The sequence below is a fragment of the Pseudopipra pipra genome, chromosome 30 (assembly GCF_036250125.1).
Source record: "Pseudopipra pipra isolate bDixPip1 chromosome 30, bDixPip1.hap1, whole genome shotgun sequence".
NCBI lineage: Eukaryota > Metazoa > Chordata > Aves > Passeriformes > Pipridae > Pseudopipra > Pseudopipra pipra.
Genome location: NC_087578.1, coordinates 496314 through 523845, shown reverse-complemented (window position 1 = coordinate 523845; position 27532 = coordinate 496314). Strand labels below are relative to the sequence as shown.

Here is a 27532-nt window from a genome sequence, read left to right as displayed (position 1 = left end):
CTGCCTTAATTACGTCAGTTAGTCTTCATCAAGGGCAGCCGTTTCCGCTTAGCAGGCACACGCAGCTCCGCCGTGCGCGCCCCCGGGGCGCTTCTTGCGCGGGGGCCGCCCGGCAGCGCCCTGCGCCCCGCGCAACTTGCGAGCGAGCGCCGGCGAGCCAAAAAAACAAAAAAAACCAAAAAAAATCCCCAAAACCCCCACCCCACCAAGCTGGCGACAGCACCAGCACAACTCCAGCCCCGCTCCACCACCCCCCTCCCCGGGGCAGGGAGATGGGATTTTGCCTCCCCCTCATTTTTGAATATTTTTGTCGCTCCCCGAGCCCTCCGCGCTGTTGTTGCTGCTCGGCGGACAAAGGGAAGCGGCTTTTCCGTCCCCCAAATTCTGAAGTTGCGGGAGAGGGGGATGATTGGCAGAGCCCCAGCGCCGCGCATCGAGGGCGGTGGGCGCTCGCTCTGCCTTTAAAAAGGGGACGGGGAGGGCGTTGTAAATAACTAATAATAAAAACAAAACACTCCCCCCCTCCCCTTCCCTTCCCCTCTCGGGTTCCCCGTGGTCGCTTTTTAATGAAAAAATTAAAAAGGTGGTCACTTCCCGCTCGGAATTGGAAAGGTGATTTGGGGTTTTTTATTCGTTTTGCCGGGCTGGAAGGGAGGGGGGGAAGGGGAGTGCTGGGGAAAACTGGCACGATGGTTCTGGGGGGTTGTGCTGGTGCTGGGAACGCTCCTCGTGCCACCTTCTGCTGAGCCTTCTCGCCCTTAAACCCGAGAAGTTGCAGCGTATTCGGTGTCGTGAAGGTGGACGGAAGAACAAAGCAGAGAACTGAGGGTTCCAACTTCTCCCTCTCCCTGTGTCCCCCCAGCAAAAGCAGCCGAGATTAAATTTAATATCCCTTTTCCACGCTCTAATCGGGGCTCTGGAGTTTCACTCCCAAGAACACGGTTCCTCTGTCGCGGCTGGTTCAGCCCGGATTATGAATTACTCTCTAGGAAGGGTTACACGTAAAAGCTCAGTAAATGTTGGTGGAGAAAATCAGACGCCCGTGTTACATGAGCCACGTCTCTCCTAAGTTAAAAAAAAAAAAAAAAAAAGGATTATTTTACCCCCTTTCCTCCCCTAAAAAGCGCTGGAAAAGTTGGAAAAGTTGTTATCGGCGTTGTCAATGCAAAAAGGGGGGCGGGGGGGTGGAATAAGGGAAAATTCAGAAGCCAAGCGGGGCAAATCTCACGCGTGAAGAGCGCGGGGGGTCCCGCGCGGTGCGGGGTTAGGGATGTTCGCGGATGGCGAGAGGGAAAGGTAAATGGCAGAGGGCAAAATAGAGCATCTGGAGAGCCCTGAGTGTGATATTTGTGTGTCTGCAGGGCTGAGGGTGATATTTGTGTGTCCGCAGGGCTGAGATATTTGTATATCTGCAGGGCTGAGATATTTGTGTGTCTGCAGGACTGAGGGTGATATTTGTGTGTCCGCAGGGCTGAAATATTTGTATATCTGCAGGGCTGAGGGTGATATTCGTGTATCTGCAGGGCTGAGATATTTGTGTGCCCTCAGGGCTGAGGGTGATACTTGTGTGTCCTCAGGGCTGAGATATTTGTGTGTCTGCAGGGTTGAGAGTGATATTTGTGTGTCCACAGGGCTGAGGGTGATATTCGTGTATCCGCAGGGCTGAGATACTTGTGTGTCCGCAGGGCTGAGGGTGATATTTGTATATTTGCAGGGCTGAGGGTGATATTTGTGTGTCTGCAGGGTTGAACATGATTGTTGTGTGTCTGTAGGGTTGAACGTGATATTTGTGTGTCTGTAGGGCTGAGAGTGATATTCGTGTGTCGCGACCCCTCCAAAAATCCCGAGAGTGCCGGGTGTGGGTCTGAGGGCGCAGGTTGACGTGGAGAAATAAAAGTCTTTAGCTGTGGATATTTGGAGTTTCCTGAGGGGAGCACAGCTGGCAGGGGTTTCTCGAGGCAGGTTGAGATCTGGCGGGAATGGTGAGTTTCGAGTGGTTTGGGGTTTTTTTTTCGGCCGGTGGATTGTGATATTTCGGTGGTTTCCCTCGCTTTGGCTTCTCCCCTGTGAACCTCGGGGCAAAGTTTGTGGACAAGGAGCTCATTTCGATTGCGAGAATAGAGAGATCCCCGCTCCCGTCCTAAGGTCTGGGTGCGATAACCCAAACGAATATAAAATCACGTGTGATGAATTAATATGTGTTTATTTACGCATCGGCTGCAAAACATCTCGCTTTGTTCGGTCCGCTGTGTTAAAGATGCTCTGTTTTAAGTGTGGAAAAGACGAAAGTGGTGTTGATTTGGTTCAAAGCGATGTTGTGTGGGGTATTTTCATCATCCTTTTATGCTGAATACACCAGGCTGGGCGAAAAAAACCAATGTAATGAACAAGTTTATAAAAAGGGGAAGGGAAAGGGAGGGGGAAAAAGGGAAGAAGAAACTCATTCACAATCCTGTAAATTAATATTTCAACAGGGACAAGGTTGATTACTGGTACGTTTAACCATAATTATTTGATATTAGTGCTGTGATAATTGAATGATTTAAAGGATTCATTACATGTATGATGAGTTTGCCTTCTCTGTATTAACTATCTGCAGATTTCTTTCCCTTTCTTCTAACAGCATGTACAAGACAAACCAATATCTATTCTGTGTATATTAAGATTGATTTTATTTCCGAGCCACCACCCCCCTGGAGAGAAAGAGAAGAATCTAAACTTAATATATGTTCAGCAACCCAACTCCAGAAACGCAATAAAAGTTAAAATCTCCCCCACTGTTTTTTAATTATGATATTAGATCAGGAAGAGGGACGGTGGGGAATTTATCGCTCCAACTATTTTGTCTGGATGTGCCTGTTTTTTATGTAAAAACATGGGTAGTCAAAGGGACACCATGCTGTTCGCCCTCGTCTTCCTCCGTGCGATATTGTTCGCTTTCTCGCTCGTGCTCGTGCGCTTTCCGACGGCGTTATCGGAGTAAAATATTAGCGATATTACCATACGCCGGATTGCATAATTTTTCCCCGTGGCTGTTCGTAGAATCCTCCTCTCCCAGCAGGTGTAATTTTCTCAACCTGGAGGTTCTCGCCCGTGTCTGTCTGGTGCGCCTGCATTGCCCGGGGGGGGAACTTCATCCCTTTCGCTCCCGGGGATGGGTTTTTTTTGACGTGGTTTTGCGACGTAAAAAAAACCCAAAAAAACCAAACACACCAAAGAAACCCCCAAACAAGCGAAACCCTCCTCTGGTGCGGAAGAAATCGAGTTGCGAGGTCGTGTCGATAAACTTTCCCTTTCTGAGTTTGAAGCCCAGAGGAAGAACTGAGTTCTTCCCCACAGAAAACCCCTTCTGGTTTCTCGCGGGTGATTTGCTCGTGTGGATTTTGGGGGGGAAAATCCCCCCGAAAGCTCAGCCCCTTCCCTACGAGACGAACCCGCCGCGGGGCTGGAAAACAAAGTGGGGCGGGTGGAAAGGGCAGGAAATGTCCCTGGCCAAGGTTGTTGTTTGGAGCTGTGGGTGTCTGCTCGGACCCGGGTATTTACACAGGTACCGGCTCTGCGCTGACCTCCACAAATAACTCCTCGCAGCGGGCTGTGGGACGAGACAGGAGGCGGCGGGGGTTGCCCGAATAACCTATTTTAAGCCGTATTTGCGGTAGACAGGGGCAGGTTTAAGGCTGAGCTGATCTCCTGGAGGAGATTTGCACCAGGCCAGAGATATTGCGGCGCAGACTGGGCTGGAATCCATCGCCTAAAGCGGCGACCTTCATCCCTCCGCCCTCCTTCCTTCCCCCCGCCACACATTTCGGGGGGTTATTGTCTTATTCGAGGGCACCAGGCTCTTCCTAACACCTTGTGCTCGCTTTCAAGCTCGCTGGTGTGCAACCGGAGCAGCCAAACAATAGAATTTGCAGACACAACTTGGAGCTCGCAACTATAGTTATCTATGCTAATTACAGGGTGTCTGACAGAAACATAATAAATGGAAGGGGAGAAGTATAGAAATATGTTTCTTCAGGCAGTATACACTTCGCCTCTCTGGGTTCAGGCTTGTTTCCTCGCTCGTCTTTTAATTTACTTCTCTGGGAATTTTTTTTTCCCCTCCTGTTGACCTGGGTTTTCATATCACACCCAAAACCGAGAAAAACCTGGAGAGCAGCGGGGAGACGAGCTTGAATTTTCCACCTCCTCGGCCGCTGCAGACGAGCTGCTGGGCTTTGGGAACATCTGCAGGAGGCTTCGTCTGGTGGAGACCTGAAATTTTGGAAAAGGAGACCATAACACACTTAAAGAAATTGTTCTGAGCTTTAATTGCACCTCGGAATTTATTGTCTATTAGCTGTACCTCCAGCACTGGAGAGACAGGAATTCTCAGCAACAAACAGAGGGGGAGTAATGCGGGTGGGGGGAAGCACTTAAGCAGGTAAAAAACTCCTGCAGTGTCATTTTCAGCGGAAAACTGGTTTTCTTTGCCTTAGCTGTGACTCCCATACTGGCTCAGGTTGGCGTCTTATCGTCGATCTCAAGCGATGCGCGGTCAATTGTTGTCCCGGGGAGATTTTTCTAGGTGACAACTCTTTAAAGAAACCCGAATAAATATGATTTTCCAGCAGCCAAAGAATTTTGCAGGGGAGGGAAGGCAAAGCTTCCTGCCTGCAGTCGCGCTGCCGCGAGATCCGCGGATGGTATTTGGCCTGAAATTAATCTTTCCCCGTATTTATTTACTCTAAGAGGCAATCCTGGAATAATCAGAGGCATCTGGGGGGATCAGGAAATATTTTGCAGCCTCTTCAGAGGCTCCGCTCCGGAGTCATTCAATCTATTGTGCACAATTTTTTTTCCTTCCCTTTTTCTTTTTTTTTTTTTTTTCCTGAGGAAAGGAGGGGGTGAAGAAGGAACAAAAGAAAAAAGCGAGAAAGAACTTGGGCCGGGCCAAAAAAAAAAAAAAAAAAGAGACGAGGAAGGGAATGGAAAGGGGACAAAGAAAGGGAAGGAAAAGGGAACTTTATTCCCGGTTGAAGGTTGGAAAGGCGGGCGGGAAGGGGAGCCGGAGCTGCCGGAGGGTTCTGGAGAGAGCCGGAGGCAGCACCGCCCTGGGAGGGGGGCGCGGGGCGGGAGGGGGGGCAGGAGCGGTGAAAACGCCGATTTCTGCTTTAATCCGACCTTGACAGTGTTAATTGAACCGCGGGAAAGCGGGGCAGTGCCGAGGGGGTTGGGGTTTGGTTCCCCCCCCCCGGGGAGCTCCGGGCCCCGCAGCCTCCGGGGTGTCCCCGCTCCGGAGGGAGCTGCTGCCGCCGGGGCTCGGGCCTGGAGCTGCGCGGGGGAAAAGGGGAAACCTCCCCCCAAAGGTCCCGGCGAGCCTCGGGCTCAGGCTTTGCCCGGCCACCGCTTTTTGCGAAAAAAATAAGAATTAAAGAGCGAGAAAATACTCCAGAAAGCAGCGTCCCCTCCGCAGGCAGCCTGTCCAATAGTGGTTTTTTTTGTCTTTTATTTTCCTCCCTGTTCTGCCTTTTTTTTCCCTCTTCTTTTTTTTTCTCTTCTTTTTTTTTTCTCTTCTTTTTTTTTCTCTTCTTTTTTTTTCTCTTCTTTTTTTTTCCCCTCCTTTTTTTTTTCTTATTCTTCTTTTTTTCCCCCCCCCCTTTTCATTAGCGTTATTTTTTTGTCTCCGTTCCTTCCAATCGGGGGGAGAATTTCTCAAAGCGAAAGCAAAAAAAAAGGTTTGGAAGTGAAGGGGAAGAGCCTGGCTGCGCCCGCAGGACAGGGAAGGGAGGCAGCTCGGGCTGAGCACGCAGAGCACTTGCAGGGACAAGGGCGAACATGGGCAGCGTTTAGCTCCGAAAAGGTGTCAGAAGTCAACCAGCCAGGACAGTGCTCAGACAAAGGCTTCATTTTCTGTAACCTCCTAATTCGCCACCCGACTTTCTTCCTTTTCTTTCCTTTTCCTTTTTTTTTTTTTTATGATTATTATTTATTGTTATGATTATTCCCCCCCCCCCTTCGCCAGGAAATAATAAATCTAAATACTCCCGCAGCTCGTGGAGCTGCCAGGGCTTAGTTTCGCTCGGTGCAAGTTAAGTTTCTTTTCCCCCCGCGCGTTCAAAAGGGGAGGTGAGAGGAAATGATATGAGTCTGCCTGGAAGGGATGTGATAGTTCACCATCATTTCAGCAGAGGTAATCTCCCATTAAACAAGTCCCGAAGCTGCTGGGGAGGCTCAGGAGTGTGGCTGGAGCGCGCAGAAAAGCTGCGAGACAACCTTGCAGCCGCCGGCTTCAATAGCGAGGCGTGATCCGATTCCAGGCTGGATATTGGCTTGGAGACGCTGCCCCCGAAAAGAAGAATATTTTCAGGATGTTGCTCTCTTTGCCCCGCGCTCGGAGAGGACTTTTCTCCGCGTGACTCTGCCTTCATCCATGGGGATGGTTTCGCGTCGAGACGAGCGCGAAAGGACAATATTTTATGGGGGGTTCGCATCGCGTTACGTTTTAGGGGGGTTCGCATCGCGTCGGGGGAGATTCTGCGGCGAAACGCGGGGGGGAAAACGTTGTCCCGAGCCGCGTCTGGAGCCTCGAGCCGTGGCTTTGGTCTCAGCCCGTGGCTTCAGTTCTTCCAGCCGCGTCTTTAACGCGCTTTGAGGTGAAGTGGCTCCGTCTCTGTTTCGTGCCGCTCAATTCTCGGCAGCCCCCGAGCGAAAGGGGGTTTGTGCCGCAAACTCGAGCTGCTTTTCCTGTGATCTCCCACCCCACGGCAGCGCGGGGGGGGTGGATAATTCCGCGTGCTGCAGGTTCCCGTGCAAATGGAAGAAATCTTGGCCAGATACGTTTGCCTTTGTGTGACACCAACATTGCACCATCCACGACTAATTTGGTGACCTTGCCTGCCCGCGTTAAGGTTACAAAAACTGCTGCTGCTTATTAGAGCTGCGTGGCTTTGATAATTTCTGCTCGTCCTGCGGTTTGTCTGCGGTGTATTCTGACATTATTGCTATATTTTCCCCACTGCTTCTCGGTGCTTCTCTCCCTCTGCGTGCCCAGTCCTTCCTTCCTTCCTCTCTCTCTCTCTCTCTTTCTCCTTCTCTGCCTCTTTTTAATTTCTCCCTCTCCCCTTCTGCTGGTACGGACAACCCTTGCTTTTGTAAGGATTCCCTTTAAAATATTCCCCCAAAGTGGAAAAGCCAGGCAGCTTTTCCCCCTCCACACGTCACAGCCCACTCGATTAGCAGCCCCGCAGAGTAAGTATTTTTAAAATGGGAATAGATAAAAGAATGATGAGAGTATATATATATTTTTTTTTTCCCCTCGCGAACATAAAAATAACCATCATTGGAGACTGGTGATTGACAGATAAATTGGCCTCGATAAAGGCCAAAGAAGACGTTCTGCTCCTGCAGGAATATTTCCCTTTAAGGGCTCACATAAAGCAGGGGACTTAAAACGGAATGAGGGATAAATTCGGGGGGGCGCGGGGGGGGAGAGGGAGCCGATGTCTTTTCGAATTTGGAAAATCGGAGTCCCTTGACAAACACGTCCCGCCGTATTTTTATTTGAAAGCCTTCCCTGCTTTTGGAGAGGGAAATCCTTCCTTCTCCCAGCAGCGAGGGCAGCCTCGTGCGTCCATTCCTGTGACTTGCTCGGGCTCTGCGGGTCGAGGTGCGGGTTTTACCCCGGCTCAGCTCGGGGGGGGAGTTCGGAGGGGCTGGGGAGAAAGGGGGGGAGGGATCTCCTGGCACCGCCACCACCTCTTTTCGCCCTGTTTTCCCTCGAATCTGCCTCCGTCCCTTTCCTCCTCCTCGCTCGCCTTCCTCGTGCAACTTACCCAGAAAAAAAACAACAATCCAACAAACAAACCAAACCCCAAAGAAATGAGGGAGAGCTGGAAAGGTTCGTGCCGGGTCGGTCCCGGGACTTGTCCGGGCTGTGCAGGGGGACTGTCAGCGGTGACACCGCATCACTGGGGACACCCTGCCCACCCCCTGCCCGCCTCTCCGCCAGGAGCCCTCAGCGCCTCCTGAGCCCACACTTTGCCTCCTTCTTCCCAATTTTGACCATTTCCCTGCACGTCCTCCCAGCCTCAGGAAACCCCGAGGTGATGGGGAGCCTTGGAGAGCCCAGACAAGCCATTGGTTTTTTTTTTTTGGGGGGGATGTTCTGTTTCAAATAAATAAATAAATAAATAAATAAATAAATAAATAAAAAATTGTGAAAGTTTTTTTTTTTTTTTTTTTTTGTTAGGGGTTTTAATTTCTTTTTTTCTGCCAAAGAAATCGCTTAAGCCCCTTCTTGGAGACTCCAAATGGGCGTGAGCTCTTTACCTACCTGTCTTTCCTTACAAAGGAAAGGTTATTCTCTCAAAATGCAGGCAGGCTACCACCGATTTTTTAACGCTCCCAACTTCTTCACTCGGTTTGGTGCAAAAAGAAAAGTTTCCAGGCGTTACTCAAAAAGAAAAAAAAAAAAAGGGAAAAAAAAAAAGAAAGATCATGTGCCCAACACACATTGTTGCTTCCTCCTGATACCAAAAGCTCTCTCTCATCCCCAGCTCGAGAGCTGAAACTCAGTCCTACGGTTTTATTTAATGAACGACACATTTATGAACAATCAAATGATCCTCGTAAAAATTTTATTGAAGGACATAAAAACATCCACGACTACTCGGCGAATAACGCAGCCTTGCAGTGCAAAAGCTCGGGCTCTCTTTCTTTCTTTCTTTCTTTCTTTCTTTCTTTTTTTTTTTTTTTTTGGGGGGTGTTATTATTATTCTTCCCCCTCCTCTTTTGAAAGATGCTCCTCGTATTCTAGATATACGTATATATTTTTTTTCCCCCTCTTCCTAAAGACACTTATTTCTTAAAGCAGGACGAGATGTGCCTGTGCCCCACAGCCCTCTCAGCTGCTGAGCAGCCTGACGAGGAGACAGCGCTGCAAAAGATGACAAAAGCCCCTTTGCTTTTAGGCTCCGAGCTTCTCCCCCCCCCTTCCCCTCCCCTCCCCAGCTCCTTCCTCCGGGTGGGGATCCCACCTCCACCGCACTTCTCCCCTCTCCCCTTCTCACCGATATTCAATTTAATGTATCCATTAGAGGCTGGAGGCTGCGGGAGGAAAAGGACAGAGATAAATTACGTCAAGAAATAGTTCCTGGGCTACCTTCCACAATTACCTTCCACCTTCTCTTAAGCATCAGGGTAAATGTCCCCCCCTCCCAGCCCGCGGGCTGAGCATCCCCCGGCCGCCGAGAGCAGCCGAGCATCCCTCCTCCCCATCTCCGCCCCATTGCCAGCGCTTTTAGGAAAAGCCGGGCGGCGTTATTAGATTAAGGGGAAAGAAAAAAAAAAAAAAAAAAGGATAGGGAGGGAAAAAAAAAAAAAAAAAAAAAAAAAAAAAGCCCTGCGGATTGATCCAGGCGATATTTTTGGGTAAATACAATCACGTGAGGGCGGCAGCCAATGGAACAGTGGGAAAGGCTGAAAAAATAATTACCTGCCCTGATTGTTCTATGAGCAGATAAAAAGTACACATACAGTTCATACAATAATCTTATGAATGTAAAAGAGGGGGGAACCATGTCGGCTTCTGGCCCCATAAGCAACTACTATGTTGACTCCCTGATAAGCCACGAGAACGAAGAGCTCTTGGCCTCCAGGTTCCCCGGCTCTGCCGCCCACCCGGCTGCCGCCCGACCGTCAGGATTAGTCCCGGACTGTGCCGACTTTCCGTCCTGCAGTTTCGCCCCCAAGCCGGCCGTTTTCACCACCTCCTGGGCTCCCGTGCACTCCCAGTCCTCCGTGGGCTACCACCCCTACGCTCCCCAGGCGCCCGTGGGGGCCGAGCCCAGGTACATGCGGACTTGGCTGGAGCCCCTGGCCGGGGCCGTCTCCTTCCCGGCCTTCGCCCCCGGGGCTCGCCCCTACGGCCTGAAGCCCGACGCGTTCCCGGGGCGCCGGGACTGCGGCCCCGCCGACGGCCGCGGCTACGCGGACTACATGTACGGGGCTGCCGGGGAGCTGAGAGACAGAGCCGCGCAGACAATTCCTTCCCCGGAGTCCGAAGCCATCGCTTCCAGCAAACACAAAGAAGAAAAGCACGAATTAGACCCTAGTAAGTCGAAGTCATTCTTGTTTACGACCGGGGAAGGCATTACGGCTTCCAGGACCCTACTCAATAAAATGAAATTACCTTAGAGAGCCCGACCCTAAAACTCCAGATACGCAGGAAGATCTGGGGGTTTGAGCGAGTCCGCCTAGCAGAGCCGGAGAGCGAATCTCTCTACTTTGTTTCGGGCTCTTTAGGATTTTTTTCTTTATTTTCCCCTTTTTTTTTCTCCCCCTTCCTTTTTTTTTTTTTTTTAATTTTCTTTTTTGTTTTTTTTTTTTTTGTTTTTTTTTTTGTTGTTTCCAGTGGGGGGGCTGTTGGCTGCTTTGATCAAATATTCATCACCTTCCACCGGGGGAATTAAAAAAAAAAGAAAAAAAAACAACAACTAATAGAGAAAGAGAGTGCGTGTGTGAGAGGGAGCGAGAGGGGGTAGGCAGAGGGAGAAGCCTCTTTGCTTTAAAATATTTCCACTTTCAAAGGGCGAGGAAGAGTTGTAGGTGGCTGGAAGTGAACGTACTGATGTGGGGGTTGGTTTTTTTTTAGGGAGGGGAAGGGAACATCTCTGGATGAACGCAGAGGTGTCTCTTTATCTATTTTAAAAATCAATAAAAGCTCCACCGGCGCAGTTATTCATAAAATGCTCCCACACGTGGGAATAAAGGAGAAGGTGGGTGCCCTGGGCGGGGGGCCGGGGGTGGGGGTGCAGGGGAGTAGCGAGGAGGAAAATTGGAATTGTAAAGGCATAAACTGAGTGTGTAGAGGCAGCTGAGGGCAGGAGGCAGCGAGCGCAGGACATTGGACCATACACTTGAGGAAACATCTTCTGCAGCCCCAGCGAGAGAGGGAGGGGTGGAACTGAAAAAAAAAAAAAGAAAGAGCCAAAAAGACCCCCCCAAAATCCCCGAGCCGGCCATCAGGGAAACCTTGACCACTGCAGGGAGTCAGGTACCGGCCACCAGCACCCCCTCGCCCTGCAGCACCCCAGCCCTGCGGAGGGGACCTGCGGGAAAGGAGGTCCAAAACCGCGGCCGAGCCACCCCCTTTTCCTGGCCGAAGGCTCCCGGAGAGGAGCTGAGCACCCCCGGGGGATGCTGCGGGAGCTGCCGGCTCGTCCCGCACAACCCGCAGCCCCGGGCGGGCTCTGCCGGGACCCCCCGGCCTAAAGCTGCGGGGGCATCGCCGAGCTCGGCGGGACGGCCCCGGCAGCACCTCTGCTGCTCCACAGCTCCGCAAAGATCTGCTCCTCTCCCCCCGCCAAGGCGCTGCCGCCTCTATTTATGCCGCCAGGGCCGGTGCCAGGCACCCTCGTGATGAAAATAAGCCGAGGAACCGGGGGGTGAAAAGTCTCCCTTGGCTGCCCCGAGAAGGGCAGAGGGGGAAAAGCTGCTCCCCCTGAGCCGGCGGGGCCGCGGCAGCAGCGGGAAGGTCCTTTAGGGTAAGGGGGAAACCACAAAAAAACCCCACCACCTCAAAAAAAAAGCCAATTTCTCGGAGCCAGTGGGACATCTCGCGTGTCATCCTTAAGATATTAAAAAAACAAACTCTGCTTTCCAGGTCTGGGAAAGCTTCTAGGGGGAAGTATTGGAGAGCTGAGGTTGTAAAAAGAGTTTATGGGCCTATGAAATGGTGGGAATTTTGACTTTTTATGACTATGTTCTTAGATTACTGCTAGTAGCAGTCATGTGGATAATTATTATTTTAAACCCGTTGCTAGAGTTTTATTTACTGAAACTTTTATGTGAGAACAGCAGCAAAAGAAAAGGAAATGACCCCTCCAGAATAAACAGATTAAACTCTCCTGAAGGTCACTTAAAATATTTAGGTAAGATCTGCTAATTAAACAGGTTTCTGTCCATAGATACACCAGGGCGTGGAGGGGGGGAGGGAAGAAAGGCCAGCTGTATACATTGATTTTTTTTTACCCCCTCCCCCCCAAAAAAAAATATAAAAATCTTCTTTCTCAGACAATCCCGTCGCAAATTGGATTCATGCGCGCTCCACGAGGAAGAAAAGATGTCCTTACACAAAGTATCAGACCCTGGAACTGGAAAAAGAGTTTTTATTCAATATGTACCTTACACGGGACCGGAGGTACGAAGTAGCCAGAGTCCTTAATCTCACTGAACGCCAAGTCAAAATCTGGTTTCAGAACAGGCGAATGAAAATGAAGAAAATGAATAAAGAAAAAACCGATAAAGAACAGCAATAAAGTTGGCAAAGTCCAGTCATTGAGAAACGAGGGTGGAGAGACAAAAAAAAAAACACAAAAAGAAAAAAAAAAAAGGAAAAAAAAAGAGGAAAAAAAAAAGGAGGCTGTTTTTGGGGGCTGAAATGTTTCTGACTTTGAATGTGCGGATGAATGTTTAGCATTAGAGGCAAACACAGCAAGCGTTTGGGGACACGAGTCTTTTCTAAAATGCAACTAAATAAAAGAAAGATGTTCGGGGGGTTTGTTTTCTCTTCCTTTCTTCTGCCTTGTTTTTTGTCCTCAGAAAACAAACACGAGAAGTACTTGAATTATTTTTTTTTTTATTATTATTATTATTAGTATTTTATTTCATAAATTAAACTTATCCGGTATTTTTATTTTTTAATCCCGCGAGCTCGTGAGCGAATATTTTGTACAAAAGAGAGGAAAAAAAAAAACCAAAAAAACAACAAAAAAAAAGGAGACAAAAAAAAGGAAAAAAAAAGAAAAAAAAAAAGGACTGAAGGGAATATGGCTCGATGATGTTCTGTCATGGTGTTGAACGTTTCTGCTGTACTTATTTGTGTATTTTATTCTCGTCTCAGAACCGTTCTGTAATATTGTTATGTTCGCTATTGTAGAGCAGCTCTGTGTAAATATACCTAACGTCACGGGAGAAAAAAAAACCAACAAAAAAACAAAACAACGAAACGACAACAACGAAAAAAAAAGAACAAAAATCGGCATGTAGGTGTCTTTTTCTTTCAAGCCCCTCGGCGGAGGAGCAGCCCCGGGGCTCGGCCGGTGCCGGTGCCTCGCGGGGGGACCGAGAATCCCCCGCAGCCCGAGGAGAGCGGAGATTTCCGCCTCCTTCGCCAGCACTTTTCCCTTCCAAAGTACCGTCATAAAAAAAAAAAAAAATAAAAGGCGCTGAGGTAAGGGTTATACGTGCCATCAATTTTTAGATTGGGATAATTAATTGTACTAATTTACGACCGCAGGCAATCGAAAGATATGGGGGAAAAAAAAAAAGGCTAAATGTGGATGCTGGGAAGGAGAGGAGCTGGCAGAGGCAGCCGCTCCCTGCATCCGCTCGGGGGGAGCGTCTGCCTGGGCCGGGGGGGTCTCTCCGGACCTGGAGGGTCGCGAGGAGGGGGTAAAAAATAATATATATATGTATAAAAGTGTCTGGGGTGGGGAAGAGCCGCGGGCAGAGCGAGGGAGGACGAAGAAAGAAATACGTGGTGGCGATGCGCCGGCAAATTTTTAGGGCTAAAAGGCCAAAAAAAAAATAAAGCAGAGGCACAACCTCTTCCCCCCCCCCCCTTTTCCTTCGCCCTGCACGGGGGAGATTATAAAAAAAAAGGGGGGGGAGGGTTGTTGGCTGAGAAAAGGTCAAACCCCCCCGTCCTGCCAAGGGCTGGGGCTGCCGAGGCGAGAAAAGCCGCTGCCCGGAGCGCCCGGAGCCGGGACCGGCCACGGCCCCTTCCCCGGGCGCTTCCCGGGCTGCTGAAGGAGGAACAAGAGGCAGGAGATTGTATAAAAAATGAGCAGCGAGGGATGTTTAATCATAAAAACTTGTTATAGGGCCCTTTCTTTAATGAAATGAGCGGGGCAGCGTTTTAATCTTTCTAATCAAAACCAGAGCGGGCGGGCGAAATGCGTTTTGTCGCCCTCGTCCCGGTTCCTCCGAAATAAAAAAATCTGGAAGCGATTACTTCTGCTGATCTCGTAAAATATCGCTCTTTAATATTTCTCGCTGCAGCGTTTGGAGGTTTCTTTTCCTTCCCCTGATTTGTGTCCTCGCTCTCAAAAGCGGGGGTTCTTTTTTTTATTTTTTTTTTGTATTTTATGATTTTGTCGCCGGAGGGGGACAGGGCGCACCCGCGGGGTGTCAGCGGACACATCCCCGGAGCGGGGGCAGCAAACAGAAAAAAAAAAAAAACCCTTTTACAATCCCAGTTTTGTGTTAGGTCTGAAAAAAAAAACCAACAAAAAAACCCCAACAACAACCCGACCTTAACGAGCGCAATGAAATGGTCAGGTTAGAAAACATTTTAGCGGAGCAAAGAGATTTATGGACCGAAAAATAAATAAATAAATAAATGAATAAATAAAAAAGGAGAAGGGGGAAGTCTTTCCGCGTATGTCATGCCAAATCTTTTTTTTTTTTTAATTATTATTATTGTTATTATTATTATTAATGTTTTCTTTCCCTCCTGTCTCTTTCTCTGCCTTCCTTCCTCCTGCCTCAAATAAAGAATCAAATCCTTGCGGGGTCGGGCAGCGGCGGAGGGGCGAAATCACCCCCTTTTTGTCATTATTAATTAAGAGAGAGAGAGAGAGAGGAATATTTGGCCGGGACTGGGAGGCAGTTTGGGACCCGTCTCTCTGGAGGGGCTTGTCACGAACGTTTAAGCGACGTCGCGAGGCCGCTGATGGATGGAAGTTCATTTTGGCCCCCCTTTCATTCGAGCGGATCTCATTTCCAGGGCGCCCGGCTCCCTCCCCCCGGCCCCCCTCCCTCTCTCCCCAGCCCCCCCTTTCCCTCCGCAGCCCCTCTCCCCCCCCTCCAGCCCCTCTCCCCCCCCCTCCGCAGCCCCTCTCCCCCCCCTTCCAGCCCCTCTCCCCCCCTGCAGCCCCTCTCCCCCCCCTGCAGCCCCTCTCCCCCCCCTGCAGCCCCTCTCCCCCCCTGCAGCCCCTCTCCCCCCCCTTCCAGCCCCTCTCCCCCCCTGCAGCCCCTCTCCCCCCCCTGCAGCCCTCTCCCCCCCTTCCAGCCCCTCTCCCCCCCTGCAGCCCCTCTCCCCCCTGCAGCCCCTCTCCCCCCCTTCCAGCCCCTCTCCCCCCCCTTCCAGCCCCTCTCCCCCCCTGCAGCCCCTCTCCCCCCCTGCAGCCCCTCTCCCCCCCTTCCAGCCCCTCTCCCCCCCTGCAGCCCCTCTCCCCCCCTGCAGCCCCTCTCCCCCCCCTGCAGCCCCTCTCCCCCCCCTTCCAGCCCCTCTCCCCCCCTGCAGCCCCTCTCCCCCCCTGCAGCCCCTCTCCCCTGGCTGCCGCATCCTCCCCTCGGCCCGACCCCCGCCCGAGCCGGCGGGCAGCGCCGGAGATGCCCCTTTGTCTGCTCGGGCCTTTCTTTTGTTGCTGGTGGTGGGTTGGGGCGGGTTAAAATCCTGCCGCAGTTTTAGTTCATGTGCAAGGCCCCCGGTATCCTCAATCCTCCCCCCCCTTCTCCTCCTCCTCCTCCTCGGCCCCCGGTGAAGGGTTACACCAGTTATAAAATGCCATTTGGCCCTGCTGGGAGGCTGCGCTGGTGCGGCTCGGCCATTGAATTTCTCCTCCTCCTCCGCGGCGAAAAGGCAAAAAAAAATAAAAATAAAAAGAAAAAAATAAAAAGAAGGAAAAAAAACCACCAAAAAAACCCCACAAAAACCCAACAAAACAAGGCAACGAACCACCCCGGTGCGGCGCAAAAATAAATAATGATAATTTCAAAGGTTAAAATGAAACGCGGCTCGCCCCCGGCAGCACGCCCTGTGGCCAAGCCTTTCCCCGGATTAATGTGTCAAAATGCTCCGATTTCGGCATTCTTTGACATATGGCGCGTGTGTGCATTCGCATACTGATACAGCCATTGTGTGCCGGCGCTTGTGAACATGCACATGTCTTTTCTGCCCGGGGAGAGATGCGCTCAGAGCTCCGAAAACACAAGGGCAAAAAATGCATAAGCTAGGAAAATAAATAAATAAATAGATGTATAAATCCGGAGGCACCGCTACGTTTCTGGGGGTAGTTTTTTGGGTTTTTTTGGGTTTTTTTGGTGGGGTGTGTGCGCGCCTGATTTCGAATCTGCCCTTTTGTAAAGGACACAAAACCGACAGGACCCTCCAGCTGTCCATAGGTACATTTCCGCAGCCAAAAAAATGCCACTTTTACAACTCTGTTTGTCTCCCTGCTATGCGGGGCTGAATAGGAGCGAACAAAACAGGACCCTAGATCTGGCTAGACGTCTGGCTTTAATTGCTTTATGGTTTAAATAAGGTGGGTGCTCTTCTCTTTGAAACCGGATTATTGGAATGTTTTGTCTACAAGCTACAAACAACAGACCCCCTCGGATGAGGGGAAGGGGGGGGAAAAAAAAAAAGAGAAAATCAAACCCCAAGTCGAAGCTAAAACTGATAAAAGCGGGAGGTGAAGGGGAGGGGGGGGATGGATGGCACATCTGGTGGGTTTATTCCGTCCTGCGTGCGGGTGCTGAGCGCTTTTTTTTCTTTTTTTCCCCTATTTTTCCTCGTCGTTTTTATGGATGAGAAAAAGGGGGGCAGAGGGCGAAAACGGCGAAATAAAATAAAATAAATAAAATAAAATAAAGATAAAATTAAATGAAATGAAATAAATAAATAAATGAATGAAATGAAATAAAATGAAATGAAATGAAATAAAATGAAATAAAATAAAATAAAATAAAATAAAATAAAATAAAATAAAATAAAATAAAATAAAATAAAATAAAATAAAATAAAATAAAATAAAATAAAAAGGAGAAACGAGGCAGGGGAAAAAATAAAAGGTGGATTTTTAAAAAGCGTTTATCCCGGGAAGGGGGGGGTTGGGAAGGGGGTGAGCGGCTCCCCGGGGGTCGCGGCCCCCCCCCCGACCCCTCACCCCAAAGCCCCTCCCCGTCGCTGCGGCCCCGCGGCCGCGAGATGGCGCTGTCGGCCCAGGGTTCGCGCGGGGCCGCGCGCGGGGGGCGCGCACGGCGCGGGAACCAACCCCCCCAAAAACCCCCCAAAAACCCCCCAAAACCCCTCCAAAAACCCCCCAAAAACCCCCCGCACCCTCCACCGCCGAGCTTTGGGGGCTGAGGGGGCAAGAACTGCCCTCCTTCACCACCCACCCCCTCCATAAATTGATTTTTTTCCCCCTCTGTTTTTTTGTTTTTTGTTTTTTTTTTTCCCCCTGTATTTTGATTTTTTTTTTTTTTATCCCGCGGGGGGGGGAGGTTGGGGGTGGTGCGGGAAAGGGGCGCTCCGCGTTTCATAAAGGGGCTTAAAAAAAAAAAAAAATCGCCCGCGTTGGAGCGGTTCTGGGGTCGACTTCATTTTTTTTATTATTTATTTATTTTTTTATTTTATTTGTTTTAGGGTTTTTTTTTAGTTGTTGTTGGGGGTTTTTTCCCCCTCTCTCCCCTCTTCTCCCCTCTTTATTTACGCCCCTCACGTATCTCCCCGAAGCCTCCCCGTTTTGGGGTGGGGGAGAAGGAGGGGAATGACATTTTTTTTTTTAATCCAGTGAAGGTCAGGGCAAAAAGGGGATGGAAGGAAGGGGGGGGGGGGGGGGAGAGGAAGAAAATAATCTTGGCGAGGGCACAATGAAACCCCTAAAAGTCCAATAAACCCCCCGAGATAAAGCTGCCCACGGGAACTCGCCCCCGCCAGACGCGTCCCCCCCCCAGCCCCGCATCCCAACCCGGCCGAAACAGGAGAGACAAAGAGCAGCACCTTCCCCAGACACCAAATGTCAAGAGATTCCCCTTAAAAAGAAGCAGGAATAGCGTGTATCTCATTGCCTGGGGGCTGGCGGGGGGCTGGTGGGTCTTTTCTCGCCCTGACACCGCAAACAAACGTTTCTGCCCTGCCCAAGGTGAGGGTTTTTGGAAGGACTCGCTGCACCTTTGCGGGCTGCAGCCGGGGATAAACGCCTGGAAAAACGCGGCTCCTCTTCCCAAAACCGCCCCCCGAACTGCCCAGACCTGACAACTTCATTTTATTTTGGTTTTCTTTTTTTTTTTTTTTCCTCCCCTTTGCAGCGGGATTTTAAAAATAGCAATATTATTGATCAGGGAGGAAAAACGGTCACCTCGGCATTCGCTGCTAATTAAGGAGCCTCTGTCCCCAGTTGCTCTTTCCTTCGGGTTTTGGGGGTGGTTTTTTTTCCCTAGGGAAGGTGGAACCTGGGGCAGGGCGGGGGGACCAGGTGGGTGAATTCTGCAAAAAACGAGCGCGGTTGTTGTGGCGTCCTTGAGATTATTCGCGTGTTAAGATTATTTCTTCACGACAAACGCAGCTCGATTATTAAAGAAATACTTTCACATTAAGCGGTGGACAAAAAAAAAAAATCACTGTTTTCCCGCATGGTTCATTGTCTGCTACAGGGAGGAATAACACCACCACCCTCCCTTTCTGAATGGAAAAATACCCCCTCGATTTCGGAAAATCTAAGAAAGGTGGACAGGGTGGCTACTGGGACTTTTCCTCTTCTCGGGGAGGTGTCTGCAAAAAAAAAAACCCCAAAAATAGATTCAAACCCACAAGTTTCAACCTCGCCAGAGGTTTCGAGCCTCGAAAAAAACCCCGAGAATGTGACCTTTGCTGGGCAGAAAAACCTCAAAGCAGCTCTGGCGAGCGGAGCTGAGCCGGTGTTTTTCCTCCCTCCACTCTTGGAATCGGTCAGAGTCACTCAGGGCTCTGCTGAAAATAATTAGGCTCCTTTTCCTTTTTTTTGGGGGGTGGAAGAACACGAGGGAAAGGTTTGGAGGGTTGTGGACTCTCGAGGGGGAACGCGGGGCCTGTTAATGACACCGCGGCGTTCGGTGGGTTTGGGGATTTTTGCGGCTCCACAGCGAATAATCCCTCTGCGAAGTGTGTCCTCCTCTTCCTCTCCTCCTCCCTCCATCCCTCCCCCCCCGCCAAAAAAATAAATTAACAAGAATCCCGGTGATTTGGGTGTGATTTTTTTGGTGTGTGGTTTTTTGTTTTTTTTTTTAACGAGCTCAGTTCCCCTCGCGCAGTCGTAAAAATGAAGTGTCCGAAGTGAAAGGTTGCAGGGAATGGTCACTCCCAGCGCAAAAAAGTGCGGGGCCGGGGGCACAAACAGAGGAAAAACCGGGAGAAAAATCGCTATTTTGAGGAGCAAAAGGACGGGAAAAAAAAAAAGGTCGATGGTTATTTTTTGCAGGCACGCACAAAGGGGAGCACAGACTTTCTGGCTCACTTTGCCTCTCTTGCGTCCAATTTTAAGCAATGCTCTACTTTATTCCCTTGGAAGGACTCTTCCCTGTTATTTCCAGGCGTGGATTTTCGGTGGTTAGTTCGAAAGGGAGCGAGGAGGGGAGGGGAGGTGGAAATTCAAAATAAAATGAAATGAAATAAACTGCCCGTAATTTTGTGCCTTTATTTCCTCTAAAGAAGGACAGCAGAGGAGCAGCCCGTCCGCACCGAGACGTTTCCCTCGCCCGCTCGCCCCCGTTTTGCTTTTGTTTGCTTGTTTGATCCCGACCTTCCGACCACCATCGCCACAACAACAACAACACACGCGCCCACCCCCCCAAAAAAAAAAAAAAAGCAAAATAAAATAGAAGAAAACGAGGAGAAATCCGGGCTCGGCCGCTCCAGCCACACCAGAACCCCCTCCCCTCTCTGCCCCCCCTCTCTAGGTGGGATCCAACCCAGCCCTGCAGCCCCCCCGGCCCCCGGCACACAATGACAACAACAACAACAACACCGGGGGGACCCCCCCGTTGGGCCCTGGGGGGGCGGGGGGTGCTGAGCGCTGCAAGGGGCTCACCTCGGGTTTTTGGGGGAGGGGGGGCGATGGGGAGGGCTCGGGGGGGCTGCTGGGGCTCCCTTTACCTGTTGAGGTTACCTAGGCTGACCTCCCAGCGCATGCATTTGCTGCCATCAGTGAAGAGGCTGCTGCTGGGAAATAAAAAAAAAATAAAAAAAAATATATATATAAAAAAAAAAAGGGGGGGTGTGGGTGGATATTAATGCGCACCTTCACCCTCCTCCACTCATTAGGTGTGGGGTCCCCCCCCGCCGAGGGGGCTGTGCGTGCGTGTGTCCCGCACACACCACCTTTTCCTCCACCACAAATCCACCCCTCTCCTCTCTCTCCTCTCTCCTCTCCCCCCCCCAAAAAAAAAAAATCATCGCCCCAAAGCGCTGTCATTCGGCTGGCGGGCTGAGCGCGGAGGGATGCGAACGTCTCGCGTGTGAGGGGGAGAGAGAGAGAGGGAGAGGGAGAGGGAGAGGGAGAGAGAGAGGAGGGAAAAGGGAAAAAAAAAAAAAAAGGAAGAAGAAGGAAAAAAAAAAAAAAAGCCACACCACCGGGATTTTGAGGAATTTGCCTGTGGTGTTAAAGGGAAGGAGCAGAGTTACAGAGAAATTGAGAGAGAGAGAGCTCTACCTACCGACAGATTACAAGAGAAGTCAAGAGCACCGCGAACCAACCGTACAGGCACACAGAGGCACCATGAAACGCCTTTGAGATCGCATTAAAAAAAAAAAAAAAGCCACTAAAAAGCAGGACTTGAGACAGTCCAGGGACAATCTCGCGCTGCTCTAGAATTTAAAAGCGTCTTTTTTTTTTTTTGGTATCTTTTTCTCCTTTTTTTTTTTTTTTTTTTTTTTTTTTTTTTTTTTTTTTTGCATGCGAGGGGGGTCATGAGTTCCTACTTTGTAAATCCTCTCTTTTCCAAGTACAAAGGCGGTGAATCGCTGGAGCCAACTTACTACGACTGCAGATTTCCACAAAGTGTTAGCAGGAGCCATGCTCTGGTCTATGGTCCGGGCACCACTGCTCCCACCTTCCAGCACCCTTCCCACCACGTCCAAGAGTTTTTCCACCACGGAACCTCCAGCATCTCCAACTCTGGATACCAGCAAAACCCATGCGCCTTGGCGTGTCACGGAGACGCTTCTAAATTCTATGGATATGAAGCTCTACCGAGGCAATCGCTTTATGGTGCTCAGCAAGAGACGACTGTTGTACAATATCCTGACTGTAAATCGTCTTCCAACAGTAACTCTAGCGAGGGACAAGGGCATTTAAATCAAAATTCGTCTCCCAGTCTCATGTTCCCATGGATGAGACCTCACGGTTAGGACCTTTTTTTCCTCCTCCTTAAATGTTTTCCTTTATTTTTTCTCTCTTTCTCTCTCTCTGTCTCTCTGCCTGTCTGCTCTGTCTGTCTGTCTGTCTATATGTATATGTATGCATAGCCCAGCACAGACATGCCTTAGCTCTATAAACATGCCCAGACACACTTATGCATACATATATATATACACGCCTGGAAAAAAAAATATAAATATAAGAGGCGTAGCTGGGGAATATGAAAAGAAATGAGCAGTTTTGTGCTAATGTTTCTTCTTTTTAGGAAGACCTTTGAAAGTAAAACAAGCCAGCAGTTGCTAGAGAGCCAGCAAGGTGATTCCCTGCAAAAGGCTTAAATCACAATAAAGTAAAACTTGTTTTTTTATTGCTTGCCTTGAGGATAGGCAATAAGATACAGCTCCCACGAGGTTGTTTGCATGTTGATAATACACCGCTCTTTAAAATGTCATAGAGCCTTTCATAACCGCTTGGAGACGAAGCCTGAAAGGTGGGAACTTGTCTAAGTATTACTAATACTTTACATCTGTTTCTTAAAGCCTAGAGATAAAAGTTTAAGCATAAAGGAAACTTAGCTCGGAGTTATGGGGTGGGGTGGAGGAGGACAGGCTGCTGTTCTGGGTTTAAAGGAAAGGGGGAAAAAAAAGAAAAAGAAAAAAAGGGGGGTGGGAAATTCAAAATAATTCGTGCTGAATGGAACTTTGCTCATGTGAAGTCCAGATAATTGCACAGAAACCGAAATACTTCAAAGTACAAGTTTCCCCCCCCCTCCCCATCTAAGGACCAAGGTTGTCTCGAAGCCTTGTTAATTCAAAACATGTGAAGGTTAGTGTGAATTTTAAGGACAATCAGAGCCCCAAAGTTTTCTCCCCCCCCCCTCCCCACCTCTTTTACCCCCAGCAAAATTTAACGACCAAAAAAAAAAAAAAAAAAAAGAAAAAACCAAACAAACCAAAAAAACCCCCCCAGAAAAAGGAGAAATAGGAAGGAGAGAGGATGTGGCCCAGGGGCTGGGAGAGAGACGCAGAGGAAAACACGTTATTTGTCTAAGCTTTGACCTAGAGGTAGTCTCAAGGATGCAATCATTTCAAACTGGAGCTCCTTTCTCCCCCCACAAATAGATTGTTTTTCTCATTAGGTGCAGGAGGAAGTGCAGGGGCTCAGCTGCACATACCTCAGCCCTCTGTCCTTTCCTTTCTTTCTCTCTCTCTCTTTTTTTTTATTTTTTGGGGGTTTTTTTGGCTATTGCTGCAAACGTCCATCTCGAGTTGTTTTAGAGACAATCTCTGTGTTTGCACAGGCAAATTCCGTCTCTCTGTCTGCGGGTTACAGCCCTGACCGAGAGGACGGGGGGGGGTTCAGGGAAAATTCAGCTCCTCAGGGCGTGAATATCAGGAAATGGGAGAGCCCCGAGCCCGGATTTTTGGGGAGGAATATCTGGAGAAGCAGAGCAGAGTTGGGTGTTTTGAGGGGGGAAAGGAAGGGAGAAAGGAAGAGAGAGAGAAAGAGAGAAAGAGAAAGAGAGAGAGGAAAAAAGAAAGAAAGAGAGAGAGAAAGAAAGAGAGAGAGGAAGAGAGAAAGAAAGAAAAAGAGAGAGAGAGAAAGAAAGGAAGAGAGAGAGAAAGAGAGAAAGAGAGAGAAAGAGAGAAAGACAGAAAGAGAAAAGGAAGAAAGAAAGATAAAGGAATGGGGAGAAGGGCTGAAGAGGATTTTGTGGTGAACAATGCACCTTTCAGAGGAAAATGAATATTTTCTTTTTGTCCTCTGAAATGGAGTTGCCCAGCAGGTCTCACCATCCAGAATCACCTTTGGGGGAAGCTGGAAGGTCTCTTTTGTGCATGAGCTTGACACCCACCTCCCTCCAGCCAGGGCTGAGCACTCCCCAGGACAGGGCAGGGCAGCAGCGGCGTTAGCAGCAATACCGGCCCTCGCATTATCAATAATAACCCAGCGAGTTCCCTTTAGCACCTTTAATTATTAAATTATTTCACACCAAGGGGTGAAAGGGGCTTTTTTTTGGGGGGGGGGGAGGAGAGAGGCAGCAGCTTCTTTAGGAAAATTGAGGTGAGGGGGGCTGGGGAAGGGAAGGGGGGGGGAGAGCGGAGCCCCCGAAGCGGGAGAATTAAGAAGTTATTTGGTGTTTGTGTCCCACAGCTCCCGGAAGACGCAGCGGCAGACAAACTTACAGCCGGTACCAGACCCTGGAGTTAGAAAAGGAGTTCCTCTTCAACCCGTATTTGACACGGAAGCGGCGGATTGAGGTCTCTCACGCCCTGGGACTGACCGAGAGACAAGTGAAGATCTGGTTCCAGAACCGGAGGATGAAGTGGAAAAAAGAAAACAATAAAGATAAGCTGCCGGGGGCCAGGGACGAGGAGAAAACGGAAGAAGAAGGGAACGAAGAAGAGGAAAAAGAAGAGGAGGAAAAAGAAGAAAGCAAGGACTGAGTTCTCAGCCCCTTGAAGTCTCGTTTTATGGCAGATGATAAATCGAGATGTTTACGACGGTCATTTGCTTTTATAGAGTATAGAATGGAGAGGCTCACACAGCAGTAACTACCTGTCAAACAGTTGTAGCCTTTTTTATTGTCATAGAAACTTCCCTTACTTCTTTTTTTACCCCCTTTTTTTCCCCCCCTCTCCTCCTTCTTTTTTAATAGCTGCGTTTTTAGTTCAATAAATACACAGTCGGCTCGCCTGCGAGAGCAGGGGGGGAAAGAGAGAGGGGGAAAAATAATAATTTAAAAAAATAAGATGAACCGATCCAGCAAAGCCAAGCCAACCCAAATCCCGCAGCCCTAAGCCAGGCTGGAAGCAAATGTCACTGCTCGTCCCCTCCGCTCCCGCGGAGCTGCGGGATTTGTATTTATTTAAACAGCTTTGACTTTGCTGCTTTTTTTTTCTTTCTTTCTTTCTTTCTTTCTTTTTTTTTTTTTTTTTCGGGTTTTTGCGTCTCTCCCGAGGTGGGGGCGGTGGTGGAGGGGGGAAAGTTCGTGTGGTGTCGGTGGGTGATGGAGATCCCCCCTTTCCCCCCTCGGAGGGGCCGTTCCTGCCACCCCAGGAGGGGCAGAATTTACCTGGGAGCGCCCTCGAACGACCCCCCCCGCCCCCAAACCCTCCCATTTCCATGGGATCGAGCCTTGGATGTACCTTGACAGGCCAAAATAGACCTTGACAGGCCAAAATTTACCTCGATAGGCCAAAAAATATCCCTTGAAAGGCCAAAAAAGTATCCCTTGGAAGGCCAAAATATACCTTGAAAGGCTAAAATAATATCCCTTGATGGGCCAAAATATCCCTTGATGGGCCAAAATATCCCTTGATAGGCCAAAAATCCGCCCCCCCGCCCTCCCCGGTTTCTCAAGGCGCTGTTTTTTCCCCCCTCGCCTGTGTGAGCACTCGAAATTCTTCCTGTACTACCTAAAGGGAAAACCTGCAATAATTATCGAACCTATGATCAGCAAGGGGCTTACACATCCTGAATTTCGCTCGGAGTTTATTTAAGTGAGAGAGAGAGAGAGCGCGCTGTGTTTTTGCCCTGATGCAAGCTACTAAGTAGCCAAAATAATAATAATAATAATAATAAAAATGAAATAATTAAAAAACAAACCAACAACACCAACCAACCTTGTATTGTACTTATCACTACCTATAGAAGGAGTCATGCTTTGGAAGTATTTGTAATGCGGTTTTATTGTCGTTTGTTGCTGCTTATTTTCTTGGAAATAATAATGATAATAATAATAATAAAAAAATAATTAAAAAAAAAATCCCAACAACTGAAACTGCCTAGTTGAGAACGCACAGTATTGTATTATTTTATTGTGCTTATAAAGTAGTGTAGAACTAAATTGCACTGAATGTATAGTTATCTATTTGTCTTGACTTATCTGTTAATGCGACATGCTCGAAACAGAAAACAAAAAAAAAAAAAAAAAGGAAAAAAAAGAAAAAAAAAAAAAAAGCCCACCTCGTCATTTGTTTTATGTAAAAGCATAGTTCTGCGTGTTCAAACTCTGAATGTAGCAATTACCGCCAGGAAACGAACAAAAAAAAAAACAAAAAAAAAAAAAAAAAAAGAAGGAAAAAAAAAGAAGAAGAAAAAAAAAAGAAAAAAAACACTTCTGGACACCGTGGATTTGTATTGTATACGTGAGACATAATAATAATTATAATATTAATAATAATAATAATAAAAAGGTTTTAAAATGAACGGCGTTGCCTGCAGTGCTCTGTGTCTGTGTTTCCACCTCCCCCCGAGTGGGCTCTGGCTGAGGGATCTCACCCTTCGCACCGTCTCTGGCACCCTCGGAGCGCCGAGGCTCGTCTGGATTCGGGAGGAAATCCCGATTTCTTGGCTCCGACCCCCCCGCGGCGGCGGCTGGGGCAGGGGGAGGATTCCCCCTCCCGAGCGGGGCAAAAAAAAAACCCACCCCAAAACCTCATGAAACCCGGAAACGTCGCTGCTAATTGTCTGCCCGGAGCTGCGGGTCGGCCAAAAAATGAGAATAAAATCAAATATTGCGATGAGTCCGCCACTGTCGAGTCTTTCTTTGCTGTTTTTGGCGGGGTCGGGCGGAGGGGGAACGAGGGGCGCGTTGGGTTTTGGCTTCTCCCGGCCGGGAAACGCCGCTTGGGAGAGGCGGGAAGTGCAGAAAAACCCTCCGGGGGGGCGGGAGAGGCGCTTTCCCAAATTTTTGGGGTGAAATCGGTGCTGGCAGGGGATGGTGGGGGAGACACTGAGAGACCTTTAGGTGTGTTCGCCCAAACCTGCCCAAATCCCGCCGGGGGAAAGGGGGGCGGGTGGGCACGGGAGGGGTCGGGGGCGACACATTTCCCGGCGGGAAAAGAGGGCGGAAAACGCCTGGAAATTAGGAAGGTGGCAAGAAAGCGGAGTGTTTGCTTGTTTATTTATTTATTTATTTATATCTCGAGTTATTTATTTATTTATTTACGCGTTTTCCCCAGGCGCAAATTCCTTTTTTTTTTTTGCCTTCCCCTCAGATTCCGACCTCTCTTCCCCGTGGACACCGGTCCCAACGCAACACACCCCCTGATTTTCCTGTTATTATCATGATTATTATCGTTATTACTGCTACTACTATTTTTCCCCATTGTTAGGGGTTCGCATTTTTATTCTGTTCTCTTCCCTTTGATTCTTTCTTGTCCCATTTGACGGCATTTTGATCTCCTCGACAGCCAAACGCAGCGCTGGTGCCCCCAGGTCCTTCTGCTCCTCCAAAGGGGGGGACGAACTCCCGAAATATTTAAATATTCCCCTTCCCACCGGCGTCATCTCGTGGAAGGGGGTCTATTGATCTCGAAAACCGGGTCTGTCTCTGTCTCCCTTTTTTTTTTTTTGTGGCTTCCCTCGCTGATGGACGGAGCATCACCTCAGCGCGGGGATGCGGCGGGATTTGGGATGTGGAGCCCGAGATGGCAGGGAAGGGCTGAGCGGGCTCTGGAGCCTCCTCTGGGGGGGTTCGGACCTTCTGAACCCAAAAAAACCCCGCCGAGCTTCAAGGCTTTCAAACGCCCCAGGGCTCGAAGTCGCCGGACTCTCTGCCCAGGAGGTCCGGGGAAGGGAAAGGAGTTCAAAAAATAAGAATTAAAAAAGGAAAAATGGGGAGAAACGGCGAAGTTTCGCAGTGCAGGGACTCGAGGCTCGGGTGGGCGCCCCCCAAACCCACTTTTTTACCCCTTCCAGCCCCAAATTTGCAGCCCCTTCCTCTGAAACGGGGCTGGGGAGGGGGAGAAAGAGCCGAAAATGGCACGAGCGGGGTCGGCTCCGGGCCGGGGCTGAGCGGGAGCAGCTCCCGGGGGTTCCCCACTCCCCAAACGCCCCAAATCCCAACTGCGGGAGGTTCCCTTGGCTCAGGAACCCGCGGGAATGTCCCAATAAATACAGAAACCCGCCGCAATAAGGCTTATTCTAGACTTTTCCGTGGCGAGGGGCAGGCAGGGAAGGTAAGCGGGTTTATTGCTCATAAACCGCTGGTTTATGCTGAAAAAGCGTGTTGGGTCGTTGGTTTGGTTTTTTTTTTTTCTTGGGGGATATTTATGCGGCGTTTCCAACAAGGGATATTTTCTCCCCCTGGTTTGCCGTCACAGGAGCGATTCGTGCTCGTTCGTCCCAGAAAAACCCGCAGAAATCAGTGAAAATAAAATATTTGCTGCTCCGTTACTTAAAAAAAAAAAAAAAGAATTAAAAATAGATATATATAAAGGTTGGCATAGACAATATCCTCCCAGCGAGGGGGTGAGGAGATGGAGAACTTATCAAAGTGTTTAAAAATAATAATAATAAAACCAGAAGAAGCTGTATCCGCACTCTATCCATCATATTTAAATCCACAAATCTAAGTAGTT

The 27532-nt window shown here is 49.4% G+C and overlaps 2 protein-coding genes across 2 annotated transcripts; both read left to right on the top strand.

The window, feature by feature from the left end:
- Positions 1-9409: 9409 nt before the first annotated feature.
- HOXC9 (homeobox C9) lies at positions 9410-12404 on the top strand. The gene is made up of 2 exons (XM_064638784.1): positions 9410-10093; positions 12055-12404. The coding sequence occupies exons 1-2, from the start codon at positions 9535-9537 to the stop codon at positions 12297-12299; spliced, it is 804 nt and encodes a 267-aa protein (XP_064494854.1). The 5' UTR covers positions 9410-9534; the 3' UTR covers positions 12300-12404.
- An 8305-nt stretch (positions 12405-20709) lies between these two features.
- HOXC8 (homeobox C8) lies at positions 20710-24772 on the top strand. The gene is made up of 2 exons (XM_064638786.1): positions 20710-21149; positions 23319-24772. The coding sequence occupies exons 1-2, from the start codon at positions 20714-20716 to the stop codon at positions 23609-23611; spliced, it is 729 nt and encodes a 242-aa protein (XP_064494856.1). The 5' UTR covers positions 20710-20713; the 3' UTR covers positions 23612-24772.
- The last annotated feature ends 2760 nt before the right edge of the window (positions 24773-27532 follow it).